Raw genomic sequence first — 23179 nt, forward strand, 5'->3', positions numbered from 1 at the left:
AATATTTTTCACACTCTCACAACAGCCTGGTCCTTTTTAGATCTCATCATTGTCGTGTTTCCATTTTCCCCAAGATCACATACACCTGTGTTGGATTATCTCTTTAGTGCCACATCATTTAAGTTCCTGTTTTCTCATTGTGTCTTGGTCTTGTTACTGTTGATGCTACAGTGTGTCTCATCCTTGTCCTCATGTTTGTATCTTTTCATTCCTTTTGTTTTTGTTTAGGGTTGTCCTGCTTCACATATTTAGTTCTTTTTGCACATTATAATAAATAAACTGTTTTCACTGTTTTTTAAAATGCAAAAGGCCCTTAACCCTCTGTTTGAGCTGCTAAAATTATAGTATACTGTAATGTCATTTTATCACAGAGAAAAAGAAATGGGAACCGATTTGCTAAAACCTTTCCATAATATTAGGGAATGGTGAAATGCTTGTGTTGACAGGATATGCCCAAAGCAAGGTTTTGCTCCATGATTATGTGCCTGAAGCTCTACTCTTACACTAGGTGGGCCTGAATGAGGCAGTTTGTAGTTGGGAAGAACACAGAAGCGTTAACTCCTATCTCTAAGGGATCTAAGTTCATATGACAGCCAATGCGTAAGGTGAGCAGATCTGTCTGTATGGTTCTGGGCCCGGCAGCCAAAAGGCACCCTTCCAGGGCATGAACTGGTAGGGGCTGCGGAAGTGCCTTCTAACGGAGATTCAAGCCATGATCAATAAAAAATATATTAACTATAACTATAGTCTCTCTCAATATTTCATTTTACAGTTTAATATTTTTATTCAAATGAGGCTTCATTTAATTAAAAATGCAGAAGTATATATATATATTGTGATATATATGTCCTTCTAATTTCTTTGTATGATTTTGCTTTGATTTTGTGTTTATTTGTTATGGTGTCCATAGTAATTCATCCCGAGGTGTTTATCTTCCTCGGGGAAGACAAACCTTTTCTTCCTCGGGGAAGACAAACCTGGAGACAACCTTTACTTCAGCTGGACTTCTGCGTTAAACACTCAGTTGGAGGGCAACAACAAAACTCTCGTACTGGATAAAATGCATATTGAAAAAGTCACCTGTCATGTCGAATATCACGTCAGTCATGCCTGACGTCAGTCACTGAACTGCCAAAATGTACCAGTGAGTCTGTCTTTTTTAAAAAAACATTAGAAAATATTTATTCTGTTTTTATACTTCTGTAAAGCTGCTTTGAGACAATGTCCATTGTTGAAGTGCTTATACACATACAGTAAATTGAATTGAAAATAATGAATTAAGCAACAGTTACAGTAATTAACAGTCATCAGCATTAATGTCACTACTCATACCCTGGTAAATACAAAGGCAAAACTGTGTGCTCAAAAGCTTTCATGTTTTAAACTTTAAACGGTTTTATTCCTGAGAAATATTATATCCTGGGTTAGCTGATGACATCGCTAACACTGCTATCCAGTGGCTTTTACCTAGTGACAACATCCCCTTTATATTTTAAGCCCTCTGTAATGCTGTGATTCTACAGTGGCAACAATTTAATAAAATATTAAATTTTTTTGAAATGTAAATCTAATTTTTAAGTCCTATGTACAGAATGTGTGAATGCTGAAATAAAATCTGTTATTATTTGTTATTATTGATGATTTTAGTATTTTTAATGTAACTCACCTACACACTCATTTGTTCTAAACTGTTGTATTGTCTGAATATACTGTAGCATACAGTTAAGGAGGTACAGTGACAGGAAGAATGTCATCAAGAAGGGCAACCATTGACTACAATCATATGCCCTTTAAAATGTCTAAACTGTCTAGGGTGTGTGTGTGTGTGTGTGTGTGTGTGTGTGTGTGTGTGTGTGTGTGTCTCATCCAGACTGTCCACCCTCTTGAGTCCCCTGGGAAAGGCTCCTGCTCAAGAGTCCAGGGTTTACTAATCTACCCCGGTTACTGCAGTATGTTATTTGCAAAGCATCTTAAACCTAAAAAGAGCTCAAAAGGATCAAAACGTTTTTACAATACCTCATGTAATTGCTGCTATGATACTAATGTGTTCCTTCCAGTATTTCTGCACACGTAATATTGATTGAACATACAGTATTTATACTGGTCACTGTTTTTGTGTATTGTCTTTTGTGTATTGTCTTGTATTTTTTGTTTGAACTGTCTTTTGTCCTACACTGACTTTTTTGTCTTCTGTCCTGTACTGTCTTGTTTGTCTTGTCCTGCACTGTTTGCACCAGGTTGCACAGACACACTTTATGTATCTAGGACTAACTTACTAAGTCCTTCGCTCTGTCTTTGTTCTATGTAGCTCCCTGATCCTGGAGAAACGTTGTCTCATTTCACTGTGTACTGCAACAGCTATATATGGTTGAAATGACAATAAAAGCTTCTTGACTTGGTGACGTTCTTCCTGTCACTGATCCTCCGTAACTGTATGCTACAGTATATAGAGACAATAGAACAGTCTAGAACACATGAGTGTGTAGGTTTTATTTCAGCATTTACACATTCATTACATAGGACTTAAATTTAGAACTTGATTTACATTTCAATATTGAAAATTATATATTTTTTTGCCTTTGTAGCATCAAAGCATTACATTGTGGTTAGAATATTAGAACTAAAACATAAACAAAATTAGCACTCAATATAATATGAATAATGAGGCTGAATTAATAAATTTTTTTAAACACAGCAAATAATCCAAAACAGAGAGCAATAGCAAGGTTGGTAATCAGATAGCACTGTTACACTGTTATGGTAATGGTTACAGTTTTATCAGGTTTTAGTCTGGATGAGACGGAGAGCGATGCCTGCTCATATAGAGGAGATCAGCCACGGACTGCCTCTTCTAATCCTTGTTCAGGGTTACAGAGCTTCCTGGTCCTGATATTTGGATGGAAAAAATAAAGCTCAGTTGATCAGCTTTAGACAAAACATCAGTTTTAGACTTTCAGTTTTCTAGTTTTTACGTTAGCACATACTTCAAACTAAAATTTGAACTTTGGTAATATGTTTATTTTCCAAGCTAACAAGTATTAAAGTCTTACTCTCTGGTGTCCTCTGTTTCCTGTAGATTCTGGGGTAAATGTACAGTGAGCCCACTAACACAGACAGCAGGATGATGACCTCAAAGAGCCACACGAGCACAAACACGATCATGAAATCTGAGAGAGAGATAGAGAGAGAAAGAGAGAGAGAGAGAGCACAAATGCTCATATAAAATAGACCATCAAGTAAAATCAACACAGACAGCATGGGCTAATTAATACACTGTCCACTTTAATAAGAACACCTGGAAATATGTGTCAGCAGCACAGCAGGTAAAGAACATCTTTTAATGTTCACTTATTGATCTATGACTTTAATCATGGCATGAATCTTGGGTTGAAACAATGTTTTTACACCTTGATGAGAGATGTAGTGATTCCCATCAAGATCTGCAGTTTAGGCAACTCGTCCGTTACCATCAACAATGCAAGAAATCAAACACATGATTGGCTGATTAGATAACTTCATGAATGCCTACGGGTGTTTCTAATAAAGTGGATGGTGCAGGAAAGTAAGAAGCACTGCACAATAGTGTTAGTGATATTTATTATTAAAGCTTTTACAGTATTAGATTCATTTGTTACTTAAAAAGACAAACTCACCAATACATGTCGGGAGGTTAATGGAATTGTGCTCATGACTGACGTGATTTTCAACATGACAGGTGACATTATTATTATTATGTATTATATCCAGTACAATAGTTTTGTTGTTGTCCTCCAAACGAGTGTTAAACGCAGAAGTCCAGCTGTAGTGAAGGTTGTCTCCATCAGCAGAACAGAACACTCTCCTGACCTCCGGAAACAAGCAGCTGTAGGACAATTTCACTGAGGACACCTGAGCTGTAGATTAGAGATAAACACCTCGGGATGAATTACTACAGAAGCGATAACAATCAAACACATAATCAAACCAAAAATATCAGAGGAAATTTAAAAAAAAAAACAGCAACATAAACTCAAATATACAGGTGCTGGTCATATAATTAGAATATCATCAAAAAGTTGATTTATTTCACTAATTCCATTCAAAAAGTGAATCTTGTATATTATATTCATTCATTACACACAGACTGATATATTTCAAATGTTTATTTCTTTTAATTTTGATGATTATAACCGACAACTAAGGACAATCCCAAATTCATCTCAGAAAATTTGAATATTACTTAAGACCAATACAAAGAAAGGATTTTTAGAAATCTGGGCCAACGGAAAAGTATGAACATGAAAAGTATGAGTATGTACAGCACTCAATACTTAGTTGGGGTTCCTTTTGCCTGAATTACTGCAGCAATGCGGCGTTGCATTTAGTCGATCAGTGGATCATGGAGTCGATCTGTGGCACTGCTTAGGTGTTATGAGAGCCCAGGTTGCTCTGATAGTGGCCTTCAGCTCTTATGCATTGTTGGGTCTGGCATATCGCATCTTCCTCTTCACAATACCCCATAGAAATTCGCTGGGTGTAAGGTCAAGAGAGTTAGCTGGCCAATTACAGTTTTTTTCAGTCGCTACCAAGCGTTTGTCCAAACATTTGTCACATTTTCAAAACTCTAAACACAATTAGCACAGCATCAGTCTTTTGTGGCCATAACTTTCACACATTTCATGTCCTTTTCACACAATATGCAATCAGTGAACACATTTCCACAATGCTTACATTTTCTTAACAGACAAGCTATACCTCCCAACAAAATTATGGATTGTTTTTGTAATATTCACGAATGTTAACACACAACATCCCACAATAGCAAAAACAATATTCCAAACCTTAGATACAGTATAAAATCCTCTGCTTCTGCAATGATATCAGTTCAAAAACAATATATCTCAGCTGATAATAAACAAACAATCACCTCCATTATTCGACATTACCATGTGTGCAGCAATGGCAAATGCAGGATTACTCCTTCACAGATGTCAGGTTGGACCCTATAATACCGAACGCCTCCTTGCCTCTCTCAATGATCTCCACCAGCGCCTGGTACCAGAGCAGGATCAGGAGGGTGAAAACATGAGGACATTTGTAATTACCTGAGAAAAAGTTGCTTTCCATCATTCGCAAGCAATAACAGCATGGTTTGAAGTCCACCCAAGACTGGTAAGTCTCTTCGTTCCACCCTATTCACCTTTCCTCAACCCCATAGTGGAGTTCTTTTCTGTATGGAGGTGGAAGGTTTATGACCATCAGCCACATGACCAGATGTCCCTCCTTGAAGCCATGGATGCTGGCTGCAGGGACATCACAGTTCAAGATTGCCAAGGGTGGATCCAACATACCAAGCGATTTTATCCCAGGTGCATCGCCTTAGATGATATCAGATGTGATGTTGACGAAAACATGTGGCCTAACCCTGAAGATTGCAGGGATTAGATACATTAATTTTGTGCTATTTTTAGTTCCCCCCTTCTTATCTGGGCTTTTTGCTGTTTTGTTTTTTGTTTTTCAGAATGCTCTTATATATGCTATTTTGTTCACTGTAAGCAATACTGTAAAACTTTTTCTCTTCTATTATATTGTGTTTCTACTGTACCTCCTTAAGTAAACAGTAAAGAAAAAAATAACTGATTTGCTTTTTACTGGAATGCATTTGAATGTGAACATTACTGTACATGTGGACATACAGTTCCCAACTAAGACATTTTGTGTAAAAGGTGGATTGCATGTTACCTGAAACATAAAAGTCTATGCAGTTTTTCTAATGTCAACAATAGCCAGTATTTTGAAACCTGGTGTACTTTGATTGACTGCATATACCTTGTGAAGTGAAAACAAGTGTTATTCTTTGACAGAATAATTTCATTTTGAGTCAGATTTCTAGTGTTTCGGTAAAGTTAGTGTGTGCAGAGAAAGATGTGTTCTGTTTTGAAATGGAGAGTTAGTATATATTTAACAAAATGTGTTTTTGAGAGGAAAATTATCAATTTGGCCAATTGTGTTTTGTAGGTGTGAGTCTTTGTTAAGAGTTTAGAAAAATTATCTTAAGTATAGGTAAGCGCTTGTTAGCGATTGAAAAAAACTGTAAGAACAGGGATACCATGGTCCTTAAACCAGGTACTGGTAGCTTTGGCACTGTGTGCAGGGCACTGTTGGAAAATGAAATCTGCATCTCCGTAAAGTTGGTCATGAAGTGCACAGACAGCGTCAGAAGCGTCTCGCCTGGGCTAAAGACAAAAAGGACTCAACTGCTGCTGAGTGGTCCAAAGTTATGTTCTCTGATGAAAGTAAATTTTGCATTTCCTTTGGAAATCAGGGTCCCAGAGTCTGGAGGAAGAGAGGAGAGGCACACAATCCACGTTGCTTGAGGTCCAGTGTAAAGTTTCCACAGTCAGTGATGGTTTGGGGTGCCATGTCATCTGCTGGTGTTGGTCCACTGTGTTTTGTAAAGGTCCAAGGTCAACGCAGCCGTATACCAGGAAGTTTTAGAGCACTTCATGCTTCCTGCTGCTGACCAACTTTATGGAGATGCAGGTTTCATTTTCCAACAGGACTTGTTGGAGTTTCACTTTTTGAATGGAATTAGTGAAATAAGTCAACTTTTTGATGATATTCTAATTGTATGACCTGCCCCTGTATATGTGAGAAATAAACATGTAAGTTTCTAATGACATTAAAATCCTAGGTTGTTTTTGTTGTTCGGTTAATATTTACGTTTCTGCATTTTTAATTAGATGGAGCCTCATTTGCATAAATAAATATAAAAACATAAAACAAAATCTTGAAAGAGACTATAGCAGACATCCCAACCTGCAAAAAGTATTTTCCGGGAGGTATTCCGGAAACCATCCTCCTGATATTGTGGTTTTTTGGGGGCTCTGTCCCTCTGCCATGGGCCATGATGGCGCTCCTGTTTCTAGATACACTGATTAATAGTGATGGCCAGTTCGTGAACGAATCGTTCTTTTGAACCAGTTCTTTTTAGTGAACTGGATGAACTGGTTCACCAAGTCGGACTGATTCGTTCTAAACAGTTCGCGTCTTGAATCAGCGCTGATCCACAAGTTACTAAAGTTACTCACTTTCGGTCATGCCTGACAGTCGGGCCGACACTAAATAAACTAATATCCCGGAGTATATGTAACTCCTGTATACTGAACTGAGACATTTTGTGCTGAGAGTACTGTGAGCGCGAGCTGTTGATACTGCGCATGCGTGAATTACTGAACCGATACAGCAAATCACCAGTACACTGAACTGAGAACTGTTTCTTTCGGACGCGTCCGAGAACCAATGAGCTGTTGATACTGCGCATGCTCTAATATCCGAACTGTTACAGTGAATCATCAGTACACTGAACTGAGAACTGTTTCTTTCGGACGCGTCCGAGAACCAATGAGCTGTTGATACTGCGCATGCTCTAATATCCGAACTGTTACAGTGAATCATCAGTACACTGAACTGAGAACTGTTTCTTTCGGACGCGTCCGAGAACCGATGAATTGGTACAGCGAATCATCAGTACACTGAACGAACTGTTTCGGACATACTGTTGATGCTGCGCATGCGTGAACCTGCAGAGTAAATTATACATATTGGGATATGCATAGTAACTAGTCATAGGCTATTAAACATTTTTAGATAAAAAAAAAATCTATATATGTCACTCAATATATGTCAGTTAATTTTACTATTGACTATTGTGCAGGTTAGTCTGTATTTTTATATGCCGCTTTTTGTAAGTTGATGAAAACTAGTTTATTAACTTTATACCTTTAAGACACGTAAAACATCCACGTTTGCACATAAATGCCTGTACTGGGTGTTTTAGTTGCAAAACTTAAAGTATTTAACTAAAGTTATGATTACAAAGAACTTTTCGAATGTGTTAAATTAATTGTATTACCTGCCGGCAGCGGGATGATGGAATTTGCGTCAGGACGTATAAGAACTGGTGAACTGGATTTTTGAACTGGCTCATTAAATCGAACTGTCCGAAAGAACCGGTTCGCGGAAAAGAACCGAACTTCCCATCACTACTGATTAATTCGATTCAGGAGAAGAGATAAAAGCCCGCCCACACTGACAATTGATTGGTTGATTTACCGAAATCAGGCCAATCAGGATGCTCTCTGACTTACACGCGCTTAATGACGCACACACACACACACACACACACACACACGCACACACACTCACGCAAGGTCTCCACCTTCCCCTCTGCCAAGGTTTGGAGCACAGTCTTTGTCGCTCGCTCTAGATTCCGGGAGATTTTAACTATTTTGCGGGAATCAGGGAGCCGCTATGAATATGCGGGAGACTCCCGGGACACTTGGTATGTCTGCTACAATGTGGATGAATGTTTATATTTTATACATTTATGAAATAATTTGTAGTGTGTTGTGTGATGTGATTAGAGGTTGTGTGGTCCTACCTTCAATGTTCACCTGGAGAGTATAATTGCCTTTACTTCTCCCGTCTACATCATAGATGTTTAAAGTGTATGTTCCAGAGTCGTTCCTCTCTGCACTGGTTAGTATCATAGTTTTATTATCATTAACAAACTGCCATCTTGGGAGACGTGGTGTTGGTGGGGAACTTTGGGTTTTTCTATATCTTATAATTAAACTAGTAGTGGTCTTTAGGTCAAACCCATCCTCCAGCGGCATTTGCAGTCGTTGTCCCACAGCTACATAACACGGTTTAATCTGATTATATCTACAGACTACATGATCCTGAAACAGTGAACCTGCAGAGGAAGAAAAAAATCATCAGCATTCTGTTAATAATATTGTAATAATATAGTGGATAGTGACCCACGTTCTTTAGTAAAAATGGAGGTTTTATTAGTATTCGTTCCTACAAGATGTGTTAGCGGTTAGCATGACGCCGTGACATATCGTCAATGTCGTTGTCATTAAACACAGTCGATAAAATGTATTTACGATTAAAATGGCAGGGAAATCATTCTAACATCACAGTTGATTAAAGGATAAATGATAGTTCAGAAAACTGTTGTGCAAGTCTTTCTGTTCACATGTTGTGCAAGTTCATTTTTTGAAAGGAGCTTTAAAGAAATATAGAAAAAAAATCACGAAGTTTAAAATGTAATTAATATTTACGTCTGTTTGATTGTGGTTATGTATTTGTAATATGTATTTTGATTAGATTTGTCATTTCGCCCAGCCATAATCTGTACTGTGAAAACTTTACTTGCTTTAGACTCCTTTAAATCTACATCTTAACACTGATGATGTGTAACACTCTCACAGAACATCCTCCAAGATCCAAACCAGTCTGGCTGTAAAGCAGCACATTCGACACAGACAGCCCAGAGTTAATGTATTCAATGTTAGAGACTTAAAAGCACTTTTGTACATCACTCAGGATAAGTGTGTCTGTCACATGCTGTAAATGTAAATGTCATTAATGGAAAAGAAAATTGGACACAGGGTTAAACAACAAAATTATTATATATTAAAATATATTTTAGACAGTTTAGATCAGTTTAATTTTGTAGAATTTATTTAAATGTTTTCCTAAAACATGAATTGATTGAAGTCATTAACAGAAAAATAACATTCCCTACATTAGAAGTGCAGGAAGTTTTCATTAAAAGCTGATCTGATCTCACAGGTTTAAACCTCCATTTAGACCATTTCTCATTTCATAAAGCTGAAACTGTACAACTGCACATGTAGTAAATAAATGAATCATGCATTAATAGAGGATAAAACTTACCCATGACAACATGGGTGTAAATCAACAGGACACCAAAAATGACCTGTATTCTCATTTTGTCCAGAGAACAATCCTCTCTCTGTACTTGATGGAGATCTTGGACCTGAGTAATGAATGACTACAAAAGCAAGATGAAGCTTCTTTTACAGAACTAATAATACTTTACTGAGAAACAGGAAGTTCCATACACCATCTACATCCCTTGACTTGAAAATGTTAAAGCAGCGCTGTGGTTTGTTCGTCTTGTCTGAAGAAATATTTTACTCACTCATACTTACATGGTCATACAGGGTCTATAAACCTCTCATAACAGCCTGGTCCTTATTAGGTCTCATCATTGTTGTGTTTCCCATTTCCCCCCATGATCACGCTCACCTGTGTTGGATTATCACTTTAGTGCCACATCATTTAAGTTCTCGTTTTCTCATTGTGTCTTGGTCTTGTTACTGTTGATGCTACAGTGTGTCTCATCCTTGTTTTCATGGTTGTATCTTTTCCTTCCTAGTGCTTTTGTTTAGAGTTGTCCTGCTTTACATATTTATTTCTTTTTGCACATTATAATAAATAGAATCTGCACTTACATCTGCCTTTGTTTGTAAGTATTACCCATCCATTTAATCCTGATATCCTGAGTTTAACATTTTCCATGTTTATTTCAGATAAATGTAAAAATGATTAAAAATCAATGATTCATCATTTCTTTTTTTTATTTCTTCATTTAATTGTTTTATTTTTTGGAACCAAGCACTGCAATTGCTCTTCACCAGGAACACAAGATGATAGACAAGCCACAGAAATTTAAATCAACTCATTAGAAAGTTTTAGACATAAACTGAAAATGCATTTAAAGCTGAACAATGTTAGATATTTTGATCAAATATTTCACTCGCGTAACACTTAAAAAAGGTAGAAAACAGCCTAGAAAACTGACCCTTATGTACAACTTTTTTCTTTAAAAAAGAGAAGCTGAAATGTTGGTGTTAGGAAGCTGCAGCTGTGTGGGTTCAACACTAAAAACTGCAACAGAAAACTTCCTTTTTATTTTCTATTCTTTTTAATTTTCATCAGGACCCAAAAACCTTACATATGATTAAAGACCATGGTGATGGCATTAGTGTGTCTACAAGTAGGAAAAGAAAACAAGAAAAACAATAGCAAAACTTATTCATTTTTTTTATGTTAAGCACAATTTAAGGTATATTTACTAATTTTTAAATATTATATACTATAGATAGATTACTACTCATTTATATTTAATCCTTTATTTCTAAACCAGAATAAAGATATTTGTTAAGATCTCTTTAGTTGTGCTGTGAGTACAGAGTCAGTGATGAGTGTGATGTGATGATGATGATGATGATGTGTGTGTGTGTGTGTGTGTGTGAGATGTGAGGCTTGTGGTAGCTCAAGTGGTTAAGGCTCAGGGTTATTAGGGTGCAAGCCCCAGCAATGCCAAACTGCCACTGTAGGGCCCTTAAACAAGGCCCTTAACCCTCCCTGCTCCAAGGTGCTGTATCATGACTAACCCTGTGCTCTGTAGCGCTCAGTAGTGGCTTTTACAATCCTGACACGAAAACATGGGTTTAAACTGTTACCGACTGTCACGTGCACAGTAGAGGAGGCGCCTCAGCGGTAGCTAAGCTAATCGGCAGGAAGAGCATTGTTTCTGCTGCCAGCATGAACAAGGCTGTGGTGATGTTTGTGGATGAGATTCACAAAGTTGAGATTGTGGTCACTAAAGGGGTTGTAATTAAAGACGCCCTGGTAAGACAAGCAGGTCAATGAAGGAAGCAGTTTACAGACAAAAAGTCAGGAGGAATTAAAACAGCAAAGAAGTAACACACAAGGTCAAAACTCAGGAGGCTTTTGGTCTCAACCCCAGTCTTATAGCAATGATAAAGGTGATGTACCAGGATGTTGAAAGTGTACTCAAGATCAACAGAGGGTTAAGTGCTTCTATTAATGTAAATATTAATGTAAAAAAGGCTGTTCTTTATCAGGTATGTTGTACACTTTATCTATTAGACCGTTTTTACACAATACAAATGTCATTAATGGTTTTATTCTTCCTGGTTTTAATGCTCCACATGTTTTATCTGCGTAGGCAGATGATGTTATGGTTTTAGTACTAAATCAAAACACAATTAAGGTTTTAGAAAAAGTCGTTTCTGATTTTAGTCAAGTTTCCTCATCGAGAATCAACTGGAGAAAAAGTGAAGCTATTGCAATAGGAAATTGGACCTTCGGTTTACCAAAACTAGCAAGTGAACAAAAGTGGACAAAAGAATTCAGAGACATAGGGATTTATTTAAATGATGAAAGGAAAAACTGGGACTGAGTATTAGGAAAAATAGAAGGTAAACAAAAAAGGGGAATGGCTAAAAGCGAACATGTCTCTAAGGGGGAGGGTACTGGTGGCCAACAATCTAGTAGCCTCAACACTGTGGCATCGCCTAGCTTAACTGTGGCCTTGGTGAAAAAATTCAAGCAGCACTAGTCAACTTTGTATGGGACAAATTACACTGGGTTCTTCAGAGTGTTCTCTTTCTCCCTATGGAAGAAAGAAGGCAGGGCCTAGTAGACATTTTTAGCAGAATCACAACAGCATAAGTAACTGCATCAGTTTCTGTAGGAATGGACATGTCTTTAAAACATCTGGATTTAACTTAGAGATTAAAATATTGACACCCACTGCTCCATGTAAATCTTTCCACTGTAAATCAGCTGCTCTCCTTCTAAGTGGACATTTATAAAACATTCTCCATGCCGGCTTAGTGTCATCTAAAACCCAGATTGTCCCTCCACACTGTATCTTTCCTCCCATCCAGCGTTCTCTTGTTTACAGTTTTTACACGACATTTACAAATTTCTTTTCCTTTTGCTTCATAGATCGGTAAAACATGTCCTTTGTCTGCATCAAGGTACAAACCATTAAAACCATCAAGCTTTGGTAAAAGTTCCAGTTCTGGGAAAGGGTCGCCTTTATCCGGTGTTTCAAACCCTTCGTGGTATTCCTTTAATAAAAACATTTCCTCTTTTGACAACTTGCTGATCATTTGTTGATGTTGATTTCAGTGTGTCACAGTGACCGTAGTCCTTGGCCACCGCTCTCGTGTCTTTGAAATCCATTCTTGCAGCGTCCACTAGTCTCCTCAAAGTTGAGTTTGTGTGAGGCCTGCAGAAGTGTTTTTAATGTCTAATCATCCTCGTCTTCTAGGAGCCAATATAGTGAGACAGCAGGGCATTGGGATCCATGCTTTGAGAGTCCATGCTTTAAAAACACTTTTGTAAAAATTAGATTTTAGAAATGAGAAAATGTTAGAAACATTTAAAACACTTTGGTCCATTAAAAAGAAAGTTTCATCACAACTAAGCCACTTGTTTTTTTGCAGATTAAAATCTCTCCATATCACCGAATCAGATCCGATCAGGTATTTTTGTACTGTTTGAAAACAAAATGTTGCGATTCTGCTAAAAATGTCTACTAGGCCCTGCCTTCTTTCTTCCATAGGAAGAAAGAGAACACTCTGAAGAACCCAGTGTAATTTGTCCCATACAAAGTTGACTAGTGCTGCTTGAATTTTTTCACCAAGGCCACAGTTAAGCTAGGCGATGCCACAGTGTTGAGTCTACTAGTTTGTTGGCCACCAGTACCCTCCCCCTTAGAGACATGTTCGCTTTTAGCCATTCCCCTTTTTTGTTTACCTTCTATTTTTCCTAATACTCAGTCCCAGTTTTTCCTTTCATCATTTAAATAAATCCCTATGTCTCTGAATTCTTTTGTCCACTTTTGTTCACTTGCTAGTTTTGGTAAACCGAAGGTCCAATTTCCTATTGCAATAGCTTCACTTTTTCTCCAGTTGATTCTCGATGAGGAAACGACTAAAATCAGAAACGACTTTTTCTAAAACCTTAACTGTGTTTTGATTTAGTACTAAAACCATAACATCATCTGCCTACGCAGATAAAACATGTGGAGCATTAAAACCAGGAAGAATAAAACTATTAATGACATTTGTATTGTGTAAAAACGGTCTAATAGATAAAGTGTACAACATACCTGATAAAGAACAGCCTTTTTTACATTAATATTTACATTATATTTACATTAATAGAAGCACTTAACCCTCTGTTGATCTTGAGTACACTTTCAACATCCTGGTACATCACCTTTATCATTGCTATAAGACTGGGGTTGAGACCAAAAGCCTCCGGAGTTTTGACCTTGTGTGTTACTTCTTTGCTGTTTTAATTCTTCCTGACTTTTTGTCTGTAAACTGCTTCCTTCATTGACCTGCTTGTCTTACCAGGGTGTCTTTAATTACAACCCCTTTAGCGACCACAATCTCAACTTTGTGAATCTCATCCACAAACATCACCACAGCCTTGTTCATGCTGGCAGCAGAAACAATGCTCTTCCTGCCGATTAGCTTAGCTACCGCTGAGGCGCCTCCTCTACTGTGCACGTGACAGTCGGTAACAGTTTAAACCCATGTTTTCGTGTCAGGATTGTAAAAGCCACTACTGAGCGCTACAGAGCACAGGGTTAGTCATGATACAGCACCTTGGAGCAGGGAGGGTTAAGGGCCTTGTTTAAGGGCCCTACAGTGGCAGTTTGGCATTGCTGGGGCTTGCACCCTAATAACCCTGAGCCTTAACCACTTGAGCTACCACAAGCCTCACATCTCACACACACACACACACATCATCATCATCATCATCATCACATCACACTCATCACTGACTCTGTACTCACAGCACAACTAAAGAGATCTTAACAAATATCTTTATTCTGGTTTAGAAATAAAGGATTAAATATAAATGAGTAGTAATCTATCTATAGTATATAATATTTAAAAATTAGTAAATATACCTTAAATTGTGCTTAACATAAAAAAAAATGAATAAGTTTTGCTATTGTTTTTCTTGTTTTCTTTTCCTACTTGTAGACACACTAATGCCATCACCATGGTCTTTAATCATATGTAAGGTTTTTGGGTCCTGATGAAAATTAAAAAAGAATAGAAAATAAAAAGGAAGTTTTCTGTTGCAGTTTTTAGTGTTGAACCCACACAGCTGCAGCTTCCTAACACCAACATTTCAGCTTCTCTTTTTTAAAGAAAAAAGTTGTACATAAGAAGGGTCAGTTTTTTAGGCTGTTTTCTACCTTTTTTAAGTGTTACGCGAGTGAAATATTTGATCAAAATATCTAACATTGTTCAGCTTTAAATGCATTTTCAGTTTATGTCTAAAACTTTCTAATGAGTTGATTTAAATTTCTGTGGCTTGTCTATCATCTTGTGTTCCTGGTGAAGAGCAATTGCAGTGCTTGGTTCCAAAAAATAAAACAATTAAATGAAGAAATAAAAAAAAGAAACGATGAATCATTGATTTTTAATCATTTTTACATTTATCTGAAATAAACATGGAAAATGTTAAACTCAGGATATCAGGATTAAATGGATGGGTAATACTTACAAACAAAGGCAGATGTAAGTGCAGATTCTATTTATTATAATGTGCAAAAAGAAATAAATATGTAAAGCAGGACAACTCTAAACAAAAGCACTAGGAAGGAAAAGATACAACCATGAAAACAAGGATGAGACACACTGTAGCATCAACAGTAACAAGACCAAGACACAATGAGAAAAGGAGAACTTAAATGATGTGGCACTAAAGTGATAATCCAACACAGGTGAGCGTGATCATGGGGGGAAATGGGAAACACAACAATGATGAGACCTAATAAGGACCAGGCCGTTATGAGAGGTTTATAGACCCTGTATGACCATGTAAGTATGAGTGAGTAAAATATTTCTTCAGACAAGACGAACAAACCACAGCGCTGCTTTAACACTTTCAAGTCAAGGGATGTAGATGGTGTATGGAACTTCCTGTTTCTCAGTAAAGTATTATTAGTTCTGTAAAAGAAGCTTCATCTTGCTTTTGTAGTCATTCATCACTCAGGTCCAAGATCTCCATCAAGTACAGAGAGAGGATTGTTCTCTGGACAAAATGAGAATACAGGTCATTTTTGGTGTCCTGTTGATTTACACCCACGTTGTCATGGGTAAGTTTTATCCTCTAATAATGCATGATTCATTTATTTACTATATGTGCAGTTGTACAGTTTCAGCTTTATGAAATGAGAAATGGTCTAAATGGAGGTTTAAACCTGTGAGATCAGATCAGCTTTTAATGAAAACTTCCTGCACTTCAAATGTAGGGAATGTTATTTTTCTGTTAATGACTTCAATCAATTCATGTTTTAGGAAAACATTTAAATAAATTCTACAAAATTAAACTGATCTAAACTGTCTAAAATATATTTTAATATATAATAATTTTGTTGTTTAACCCTGTGTCCAATTTTCTTTTCCATTAATGACATTTACATTTACAGCATGTGACAGACACACTTATCCAGAGCGATGTACAAAAGTGCTTTTAAGTCTCTAACATTGAATACATTAACTCTGGGCTGTCTGTGTCGAATGTGCTGCTTTACAGCCAGACTGGTTTGGATCTTGGAGGATGTTCTGTGAGAGTGTTACACATCATCAGTGTTAAGATGTAGATTTAAAGGAGTCTAAAGCAAGTAAAGTTTTCACAGTACAGATTATGGCTGGGCGAAATGACAAAAATCTAATCAAAATACATATTACAAATACATAACCACAATCAAACAGACGTAAATATTAATTACATTTTAAACTTCGTGATTTTTTTTCTATATTTCTTTAAAGCTCCTTTCAAAAAATGAACTTGCACAACATGTGAACAGAAAGACTTGCACAACAGTTTTCTGAACTATCATTTATCCTTTAATCAACTGTGATGTTAGAATGATTTCCCTGCCATTTTAATCGTAAATACATTTTATCGACTGTGTTTAATGACAACGACATTGACGATATGTCACGGCGTCATGCTAACCGCTAACACATCTTGTAGGAACGAATACTAATAAAACCTCCTTTTTTACTAAAGAACGTGGGTCACTATCCACTATATTATTACAATATTATTAACAGAATGCTGATGATTTTTTTCCCTCTGCAGGTTCACTGTTTCAGGATCATGTTGTCTGTAGATATAATCAGATTAAACCGTGTTATGTAGCTGTGGGACAACGACTGCAAATGCCGCTGGAGGATGGGTTTGACCTAAAGACCACTACTAGTTTAATTATAAGATATAGAAAAACCCAAAGTTCCCCACCAACACCACGTCTCCCAAGATGGCAGTTTGTTAATGATAATAAAACTATGATACTAACCAGTGCAGAGAGGAACGACTCTGGAACATACACTTTAGGCATCTATGATGTAGAAGGGAGAAGTAAAGGCAATTATACTCTCCAGGTGAACATTGAAGGTAGGACCACACAACCTCTAATCACATCACACAGCACACTACAAGTTATTTCATAAATGTATAAAATATAAACATTCATCCACATTGTAGCAGACATACCAAGTGTCCCGGAAGTTCCGGGAGTCTCCCGCATATTCATAGCGGCTCCCTGATTCCCGCAAAATAGTTAAAATCTCCCGGAATCTAGAGCGAGCGACAGAGACTGTGCTCCAAACCTTGGCAGAGGGGGAGGGGGAGACCTTGCGTGTGTGTGTGTGTGTGTGTGTGTGTGTGTGTGTGTGTGTGTTTGTGTGTGTGTGTATGTGCGTCATTAAGCGCGTGTAAGTCAGAGAGCATCCTGATTGGCCTGATTTCGGTAAATCAACCAATCAATTGTCAGTGTGGGCGGGCTTTTATCTCTTCTCCTGAATCGAATTAATCAGTAGTGATGGGAAGTTCGGTTCTTTTCCGCGAACCGGTTCTTTCGGACAGTTCGATTTAATGAGCCAGTTCAAAAATCCAGTTCACCAGTTCTTATACGTCCTGACGCAAATTCCATCATCCCGCTGCCGGCAGGTAATACAATCAATTTAACACATTCGAAAAGTTCTTTGTAATCATAACTTTAGTTGAATACTTTAAGTTTTGCAACTAAAACACCCAGTACAGGCATTTATGTGCAAACGTGGATGTTTTACGTGTCTTAAAGGTATAAAGTTAATAAACTAGTTTTCATCAACTTACAAAAAGCGGCATATAAAAATACAGACTAACCTGCACAATAGTCAATAGTAAAATTAACTGACATATATTGAGTGACATATATAGATTTTTTTTTTTTATCTAAAAATGTTTAATAGCCTATGACTAGTTACTATGCATATCCCAATATGTATAATTTACTCTGCAGGTTCACGCATGCGCAGCATCAACAGTATGTCCGAAACAGTTCGTTCAGTGTACTGATGATTCGCTGTACCAATTCATCGGTTCTCGGACGCGTCCGAAAGAAACAGTTCTCAGTTCAGTGTACTGATGATTCACTGTAACAGTTCGGATATTAGAGCATGCGCAGTATCAACAGCTCATTGGTTCTCGGACGCGTCCGAAAGAAACAGTTCTCAGTTCAGTGTACTGATGATTCACTGTAACAGTTCGGATATTAGAGCATGCGCAGTATCAACAGCTCATTGGTTCTCGGACGCGTCCGAAAGAAACAGTTCTCAGTTCAGTGTACTGGTGATTTGCTGTATCGGTTCAGTAATTCACGCATGCGCAGTATCAACAGCTCGCGCTCACAGTACTCTCAGCACAAAATGTCTCAGTTCAGTATACAGGAGTTACATATACTCCGGGATATTAGTTTATTTAGTGTCGGCCCGACTGTCAGGCATGACCGAAAGTGAGTAACTTTAGTAACTTGTGGATCAGCGCTGATTCAAGACGCGAACTGTTTAGAACGAATCAGTCCGACTTGGTGAACCAGTTCATCCAGTTCACTAAAAAGAACTGGTTCAAAAGAACGATTCGTTCACGAACTGGCCATCACTATTAATCAGTGTATCTAGAAACAGGAGCGCCATCATGGCCCATGGCAGAGGGACAGAGCCCCCAAAAAACCACAATATCAGGAGGATGGTTTCCGGAATACCTCCCGGAAAATACTTTTTGCAGGTTGGGATGTCTGCTATAGTCTCTTTCAAGATTTTGTTTTATGTTTTTATATTTATTTATGCAAATGAGGCTCCATCTAATTAAAAATGCAGAAACGTAAATATTAACCGAACAACAAAAACAACCTAGGATTTTAATGTCATTAGAAACTTACATGTTTATTTCTCACATATACAGGGGCAGGTCATACAATTAGAATATCATCAAAAAGTTGACTTATTTCACTAATTCCATTCAAAAAGTGAAACTCCAACAAGTCCTGTTGGAAAATGAAACCTGCATCTCCATAAAGTTGGTCAGCAGCAGGAAGCATGAAGTGCTCTAAAACTTCCTGGTATACGGCTGCGTTGACCTTGGACCTTTAGAAAACACAGTGGACCAACACCAGCAGATGACATGGCACCCCAAACCATCACTGACTGTGGAAACTTTACACTGGACCTCAAGCAACGTGGATTGTGTGCCTCTCCTCTCTTCCTCCAGACTCTGGGACCCTGATTTCCAAAGGAAATGCAAAATTTACTTTCATCAGAGAACATAACTTTGGACCACTCAGCAGCAGTTGAGTCCTTTTTGTCTTTAGCCCAGGCGAGACGCTTCTGACGCTGTCTGTGCACTTCATGACCAACTTTACGGAGATGCAGATTTCATTTTCCAACAGTGCCCTGCACACAGTGCCAAAGCTACCAGTACCTGGTTTAAGGACCATGGTATCCCTGTTCTTACAGTTTTTTTCAATCGCTAACAAGCGCTTACCTATACTTAAGATAATTTTTCTAAACTCTTAACACAGACTCACACCTACAAAACACAATTGGCCAAATTGATAATTTTCCTCTCAAAAACACATTTTGTTAAATATATACTAACTCTCCATTTCAAAACAGAACACATCTTTCTCTGCACACACTAACTTTACCGAAACACTAGAAATCTGACTCAAAATGAAATTATTCTGTCAAAGAATAACACTTGTTTTCACTTCACAAGGTATATGCAGTCAATCAAAGTACACCAGGTTTCAAAATACTGGCTATTGTTGACATTAGAAAAACTGCATAGACTTTTATGTTTCAGGTAACATGCAATCCACCTTTTACACAAAATGTCTTAGTTGGGAACTGTATGTCCACATGTACAGTAATGTTCACATTCAAATGCATTCCAGTAAAAAGCAAATCAGTTATTTTTTTCTTTACTGTTTACTTAAGGAGGTACAGTAGAAACACAATATAATAGAAGAGAAAAAGTTTTACAGTATTGCTTACAGTGAACAAAATAGCATATATAAGAGCATTCTGAAAAACAAAAAACAAAACAGCAAAAAGCCCAGATAAGAAGGGGGGAACTAAAAATAGCACAAAATTAATGTATCTAATCCCTGCAATCTTCAGGGTTAGGCCACATGTTTTCGTCAACATCACATCTGATATCATCTAAGGCGATGCACCTGGGATAAAATCGCTTGGTATGTTGGATCCACCCTTGGCAATCTTGAACTGTGATGTCCCTGCAGCCAGCATCCATGGCTTCAAGGAGGGACATCTGGTCATGTGGCTGATGGTCATAAACCTTCCACCTCCATACAGAAAAGAACTCCACTATGGGGTTGAGGAAAGGTGAATAGGGTGGAACGAAGAGACTTACCAGTCTTGGGTGGACTTCAAACCATGCTGTTATTGCTTGCGAATGATGGAAAGCAACTTTTTCTCAGGTAATTACAAATGTCCTCATGTTTTCACCCTCCTGATCCTGCTCTGGTACCAGGCGCTGGTGGAGATCATTGAGAGAGGCAAGGAGGCGTTCGGTATTATAGGGTCCAACCTGACATCTGTGAAGGAGTAATCCTGCATTTGCCATTGCTGCACACATGGTAATGTCGAATAATGGAGGTGATTGTTTGTTTATTATCAGCTGAGATATATTGTTTTTGAACTGATATCATTGCAGAAGCAGAGGATTTTATACTGTATCTAAGGTTTGGAATATTGTTTTTGCTATTGTGGGATGTTGTGTGTTAACATTCGTGAATATTACAAAAACAATCCATAATTTTGGTGGGAGGTATAGCTTGTCTGTTAAGAAAATGTAAGCATTGTGGAAATGTGTTCACTGATTGCATATTGTGTGAAAAGGACATGAAATGTGTGAAAGTTATGGCCACAAAAGACTGATGCTGTGCTAATTGTGTTTAGAGTTTTGAAAATGTGACAAATGTTTGGACAAACGCTTGGTAGCGACTGAAAAAAACTGTAATTGGCCAGCTAACTCTCTTGACCTTACACCCAGCGAATTTCTATGGGGTATTGTGAAGAGGAAGATGCGATATGCCAGACCCAACAATGCATAAGAGCTGAAGGCCACTATCAGAGCAACCTGGGCTCTCATAACACCTAAGCAGTGCCACAGATCGACTCCATGATCCACTGATCGACTAAATGCAACGCCGCATTGCTGCAGTAATTCAGGCAAAAGGAACCCCAACTAAGTATTGAGTGCTGTACATACTCATACTTTTCATGTTCATACTTTTCCGTTGGCCCAGATTTCTAAAAATCCTTTCTTTGTATTGGTCTTAAGTAATATTCAAATTTTCTGAGATGAATTTGGGATTGTCCTTAGTTGTCGGTTATAATCATCAAAATTAAAAGAAATAAACATTTGAAATATATCAGTCTGTGTGTAATGAATGAATATAATATACAAGATTCACTTTTTGAATGGAATTAGTGAAATAAATCAACTTTTTGATGATATTCTAATTATATGACCAGCACCTGTATATTTGAGTTTATGTTGCTGTTTTTTTTTAAAAATTTCCTCTGATATTTTTGGTTTGATTATGTGTTTGATTGTTATGGCTTCTGTAGTAATTCATCCCGAGGTGTTTATCTCTAATCTACAGCTCAGGTGTCCTCAGTGAAATTGTCCTACAGCTGCTTGTTTCCGGAGGTCAGGAGAGTGTTCTGTTCTGCTGATGGAGACAACCTTCACTACAGCTGGACTTCTGCGTTTAACACTCGTTTGGAGGACAACAACAAAACTATTGTACTGGATATAATACATAATAATAATAATGTCACCTGTCATGTTGAAAATCACGTCAGTCATGAGCACAATTCCATTAACCTCCCGACATGTATTGGTGAGTTTGTCTTTTTAAGTAACAAATTAATCTAATACTGTAAAAGCTTTAATAATAAATATCACTAACACTATTGTGCAGTGCTTCTTACTTTCCTGCACCATCCACTTTATTAGAAACACCCGTAGGCATTCATGAAGTTATCTAATCAGCCAATCATGTGTTTGATTTCTTGCATTGTTGATGGTAACGGACGAGTTGCCTAAACTGCAGATCTTGATGGGAATCACTACATCTCTCATCAAGGTGTAAAAACATTGTTTCAACCCAAGATTCATGCCATGATTAAAGTCATAGATCAATAAGTGAACATTAAAAGATGTTCTTTACCTGCTGTGCTGCTGACACATATTTCCAGGTGTTCTTATTAAAGTGGACAGTGTATTAATTAGCCCATGCTGTCTGTGTTGATTTTACTTGATGGTCTATTTTATATGAGCATTTGTGCTCTCTCTCTCTCTCTCTCTTTCTCTCTCTATCTCTCTCTCAGATTTCATGATCGTGTTTGTGCTCGTGTGGCTCTTTGAGGTCATCATCCTGCTGTCTGTGTTAGTGGGCTCACTGTACATTTACCCCAGAATCTACAGGAAACAGAGGACACCAGAGAGTAAGACTTTAATACTTGTTAGCTTGGAAAATAAACATATTACCAAAGTTCAAATTTTAGTTTGAAGTATGTGCTAACGTAAAAACTAGAAAACTGAAAGTCTAAAACTGATGTTTTGTCTAAAGCTGATCAACTGAGCTTTATTTTTTCCATCCAAATATCAGGACCAGGAAGCTCTGTAACCCTGAACAAGGATTAGAAGAGGCAGTCCGTGGCTGATCTCCTCTATATGAGCAGGCATCGCTCTCCGTCTCATCCAGACTAAAACCTGATAAAACTGTAACCATTACCATAACAGTGTAACAGTGCTATCTGATTACCAACCTTGCTATTGCTCTCTGTTTTGGATTATTTGCTGTGTTTAAAAAAATTTATTAATTCAGCCTCATTATTCATATTATATTGAGTGCTAATTTTGTTTATGTTTTAGTTCTAATATTCTAACCACAATGTAATGCTTTGATGCTACAAAGGCAAAAAAATATATAATTTTCAATATTGAAATGTAAATCAAGTTCTAAATTTAAGTCCTATGTAATGAATGTGTAAATGCTGAAATAAAACCTACACACTCATGTGTTCTAGACTGTTCTATTGTCTCTATATACTGTAGCATACAGTTACGGAGGATCAGTGACAGGAAGAACGTCACCAAGTCAAGAAGC

General features: G+C 37.5%; 3 protein-coding genes and 2 long non-coding RNA genes across 21 annotated transcripts in view; 3 read left to right on the plus strand and 2 right to left on the minus strand.

Annotated features, from left to right (window-relative positions):
• The window catches only part of LOC113659134 (carcinoembryonic antigen-related cell adhesion molecule 5-like), a 569148-nt gene that overhangs the window by 248215 nt on the left and 297754 nt on the right, over nt 1-23179 (plus strand). The window lies entirely within an intron of this gene.
• Nucleotides 2706-9867, minus strand: LOC125138882. Of its 7 annotated transcripts, XR_007137994.1 has the most exons (6): nt 7895-7909; nt 5180-5404; nt 4926-5031; nt 3654-3893; nt 3051-3167; nt 2706-2886 (listed from the first exon to the last, which is right to left on the minus strand). XR_007137994.1 is itself a non-coding variant. In XM_047801226.1 (5 exons), the coding sequence occupies exons 1-5, from the start codon at nt 9782-9784 to the stop codon at nt 2832-2834; spliced, it is 744 nt and encodes a 247-aa protein (XP_047657182.1). In that variant the 5' UTR covers nt 9785-9867; the 3' UTR covers nt 2706-2831. The 7 variants fall into 7 exon arrangements, 2 of the variants coding, with proteins under 2 accessions (XP_047657182.1, XP_047657181.1); XR_007137995.1 differs by lacking the exon at nt 5180-5404; XR_007137993.1 differs by having other exon boundaries at nt 4926-5404.
• Nucleotides 8192-10411, plus strand: LOC125138891. The gene is made up of 3 exons (XR_007138010.1): nt 8192-8323; nt 8479-8520; nt 9794-10411. It is a non-coding gene; the product is annotated as an uncharacterized LOC125138891 (long non-coding RNA).
• On the minus strand, nt 15121-17388 carry LOC125138887. The gene is made up of 3 exons (XR_007138004.1): nt 17209-17388; nt 17012-17053; nt 15121-15738 (listed from the first exon to the last, which is right to left on the minus strand). It is a non-coding gene; the product is annotated as an uncharacterized LOC125138887 (long non-coding RNA).
• Nucleotides 15665-22859, plus strand: LOC125138881 (carcinoembryonic antigen-related cell adhesion molecule 5-like). Of its 9 annotated transcripts, XR_007137987.1 has the most exons (6): nt 17650-17664; nt 20157-20381; nt 20530-20635; nt 21668-21907; nt 22398-22514; nt 22679-22859. XR_007137987.1 is itself a non-coding variant. In XM_047801223.1 (5 exons), the coding sequence occupies exons 1-5, from the start codon at nt 15748-15750 to the stop codon at nt 22711-22713; spliced, it is 762 nt and encodes a 253-aa protein (XP_047657179.1). In that variant the 5' UTR covers nt 15665-15747; the 3' UTR covers nt 22714-22859. The 9 variants fall into 9 exon arrangements, 2 of the variants coding, with proteins under 2 accessions (XP_047657179.1, XP_047657180.1); XM_047801223.1 differs by lacking the exons at nt 17650-17664; nt 20157-20381; nt 20530-20635 and adding exons at nt 15665-15802; nt 16795-17109; XM_047801224.1 differs by lacking the exons at nt 17650-17664; nt 20157-20381; nt 20530-20635 and adding exons at nt 15665-15802; nt 16795-17109 and having other exon boundaries at nt 22436-22514.

This window comes from Tachysurus fulvidraco, chromosome 15, assembly GCF_022655615.1.
Source record: "Tachysurus fulvidraco isolate hzauxx_2018 chromosome 15, HZAU_PFXX_2.0, whole genome shotgun sequence".
Taxonomy (NCBI): domain Eukaryota; kingdom Metazoa; phylum Chordata; class Actinopteri; order Siluriformes; family Bagridae; genus Tachysurus; species Tachysurus fulvidraco.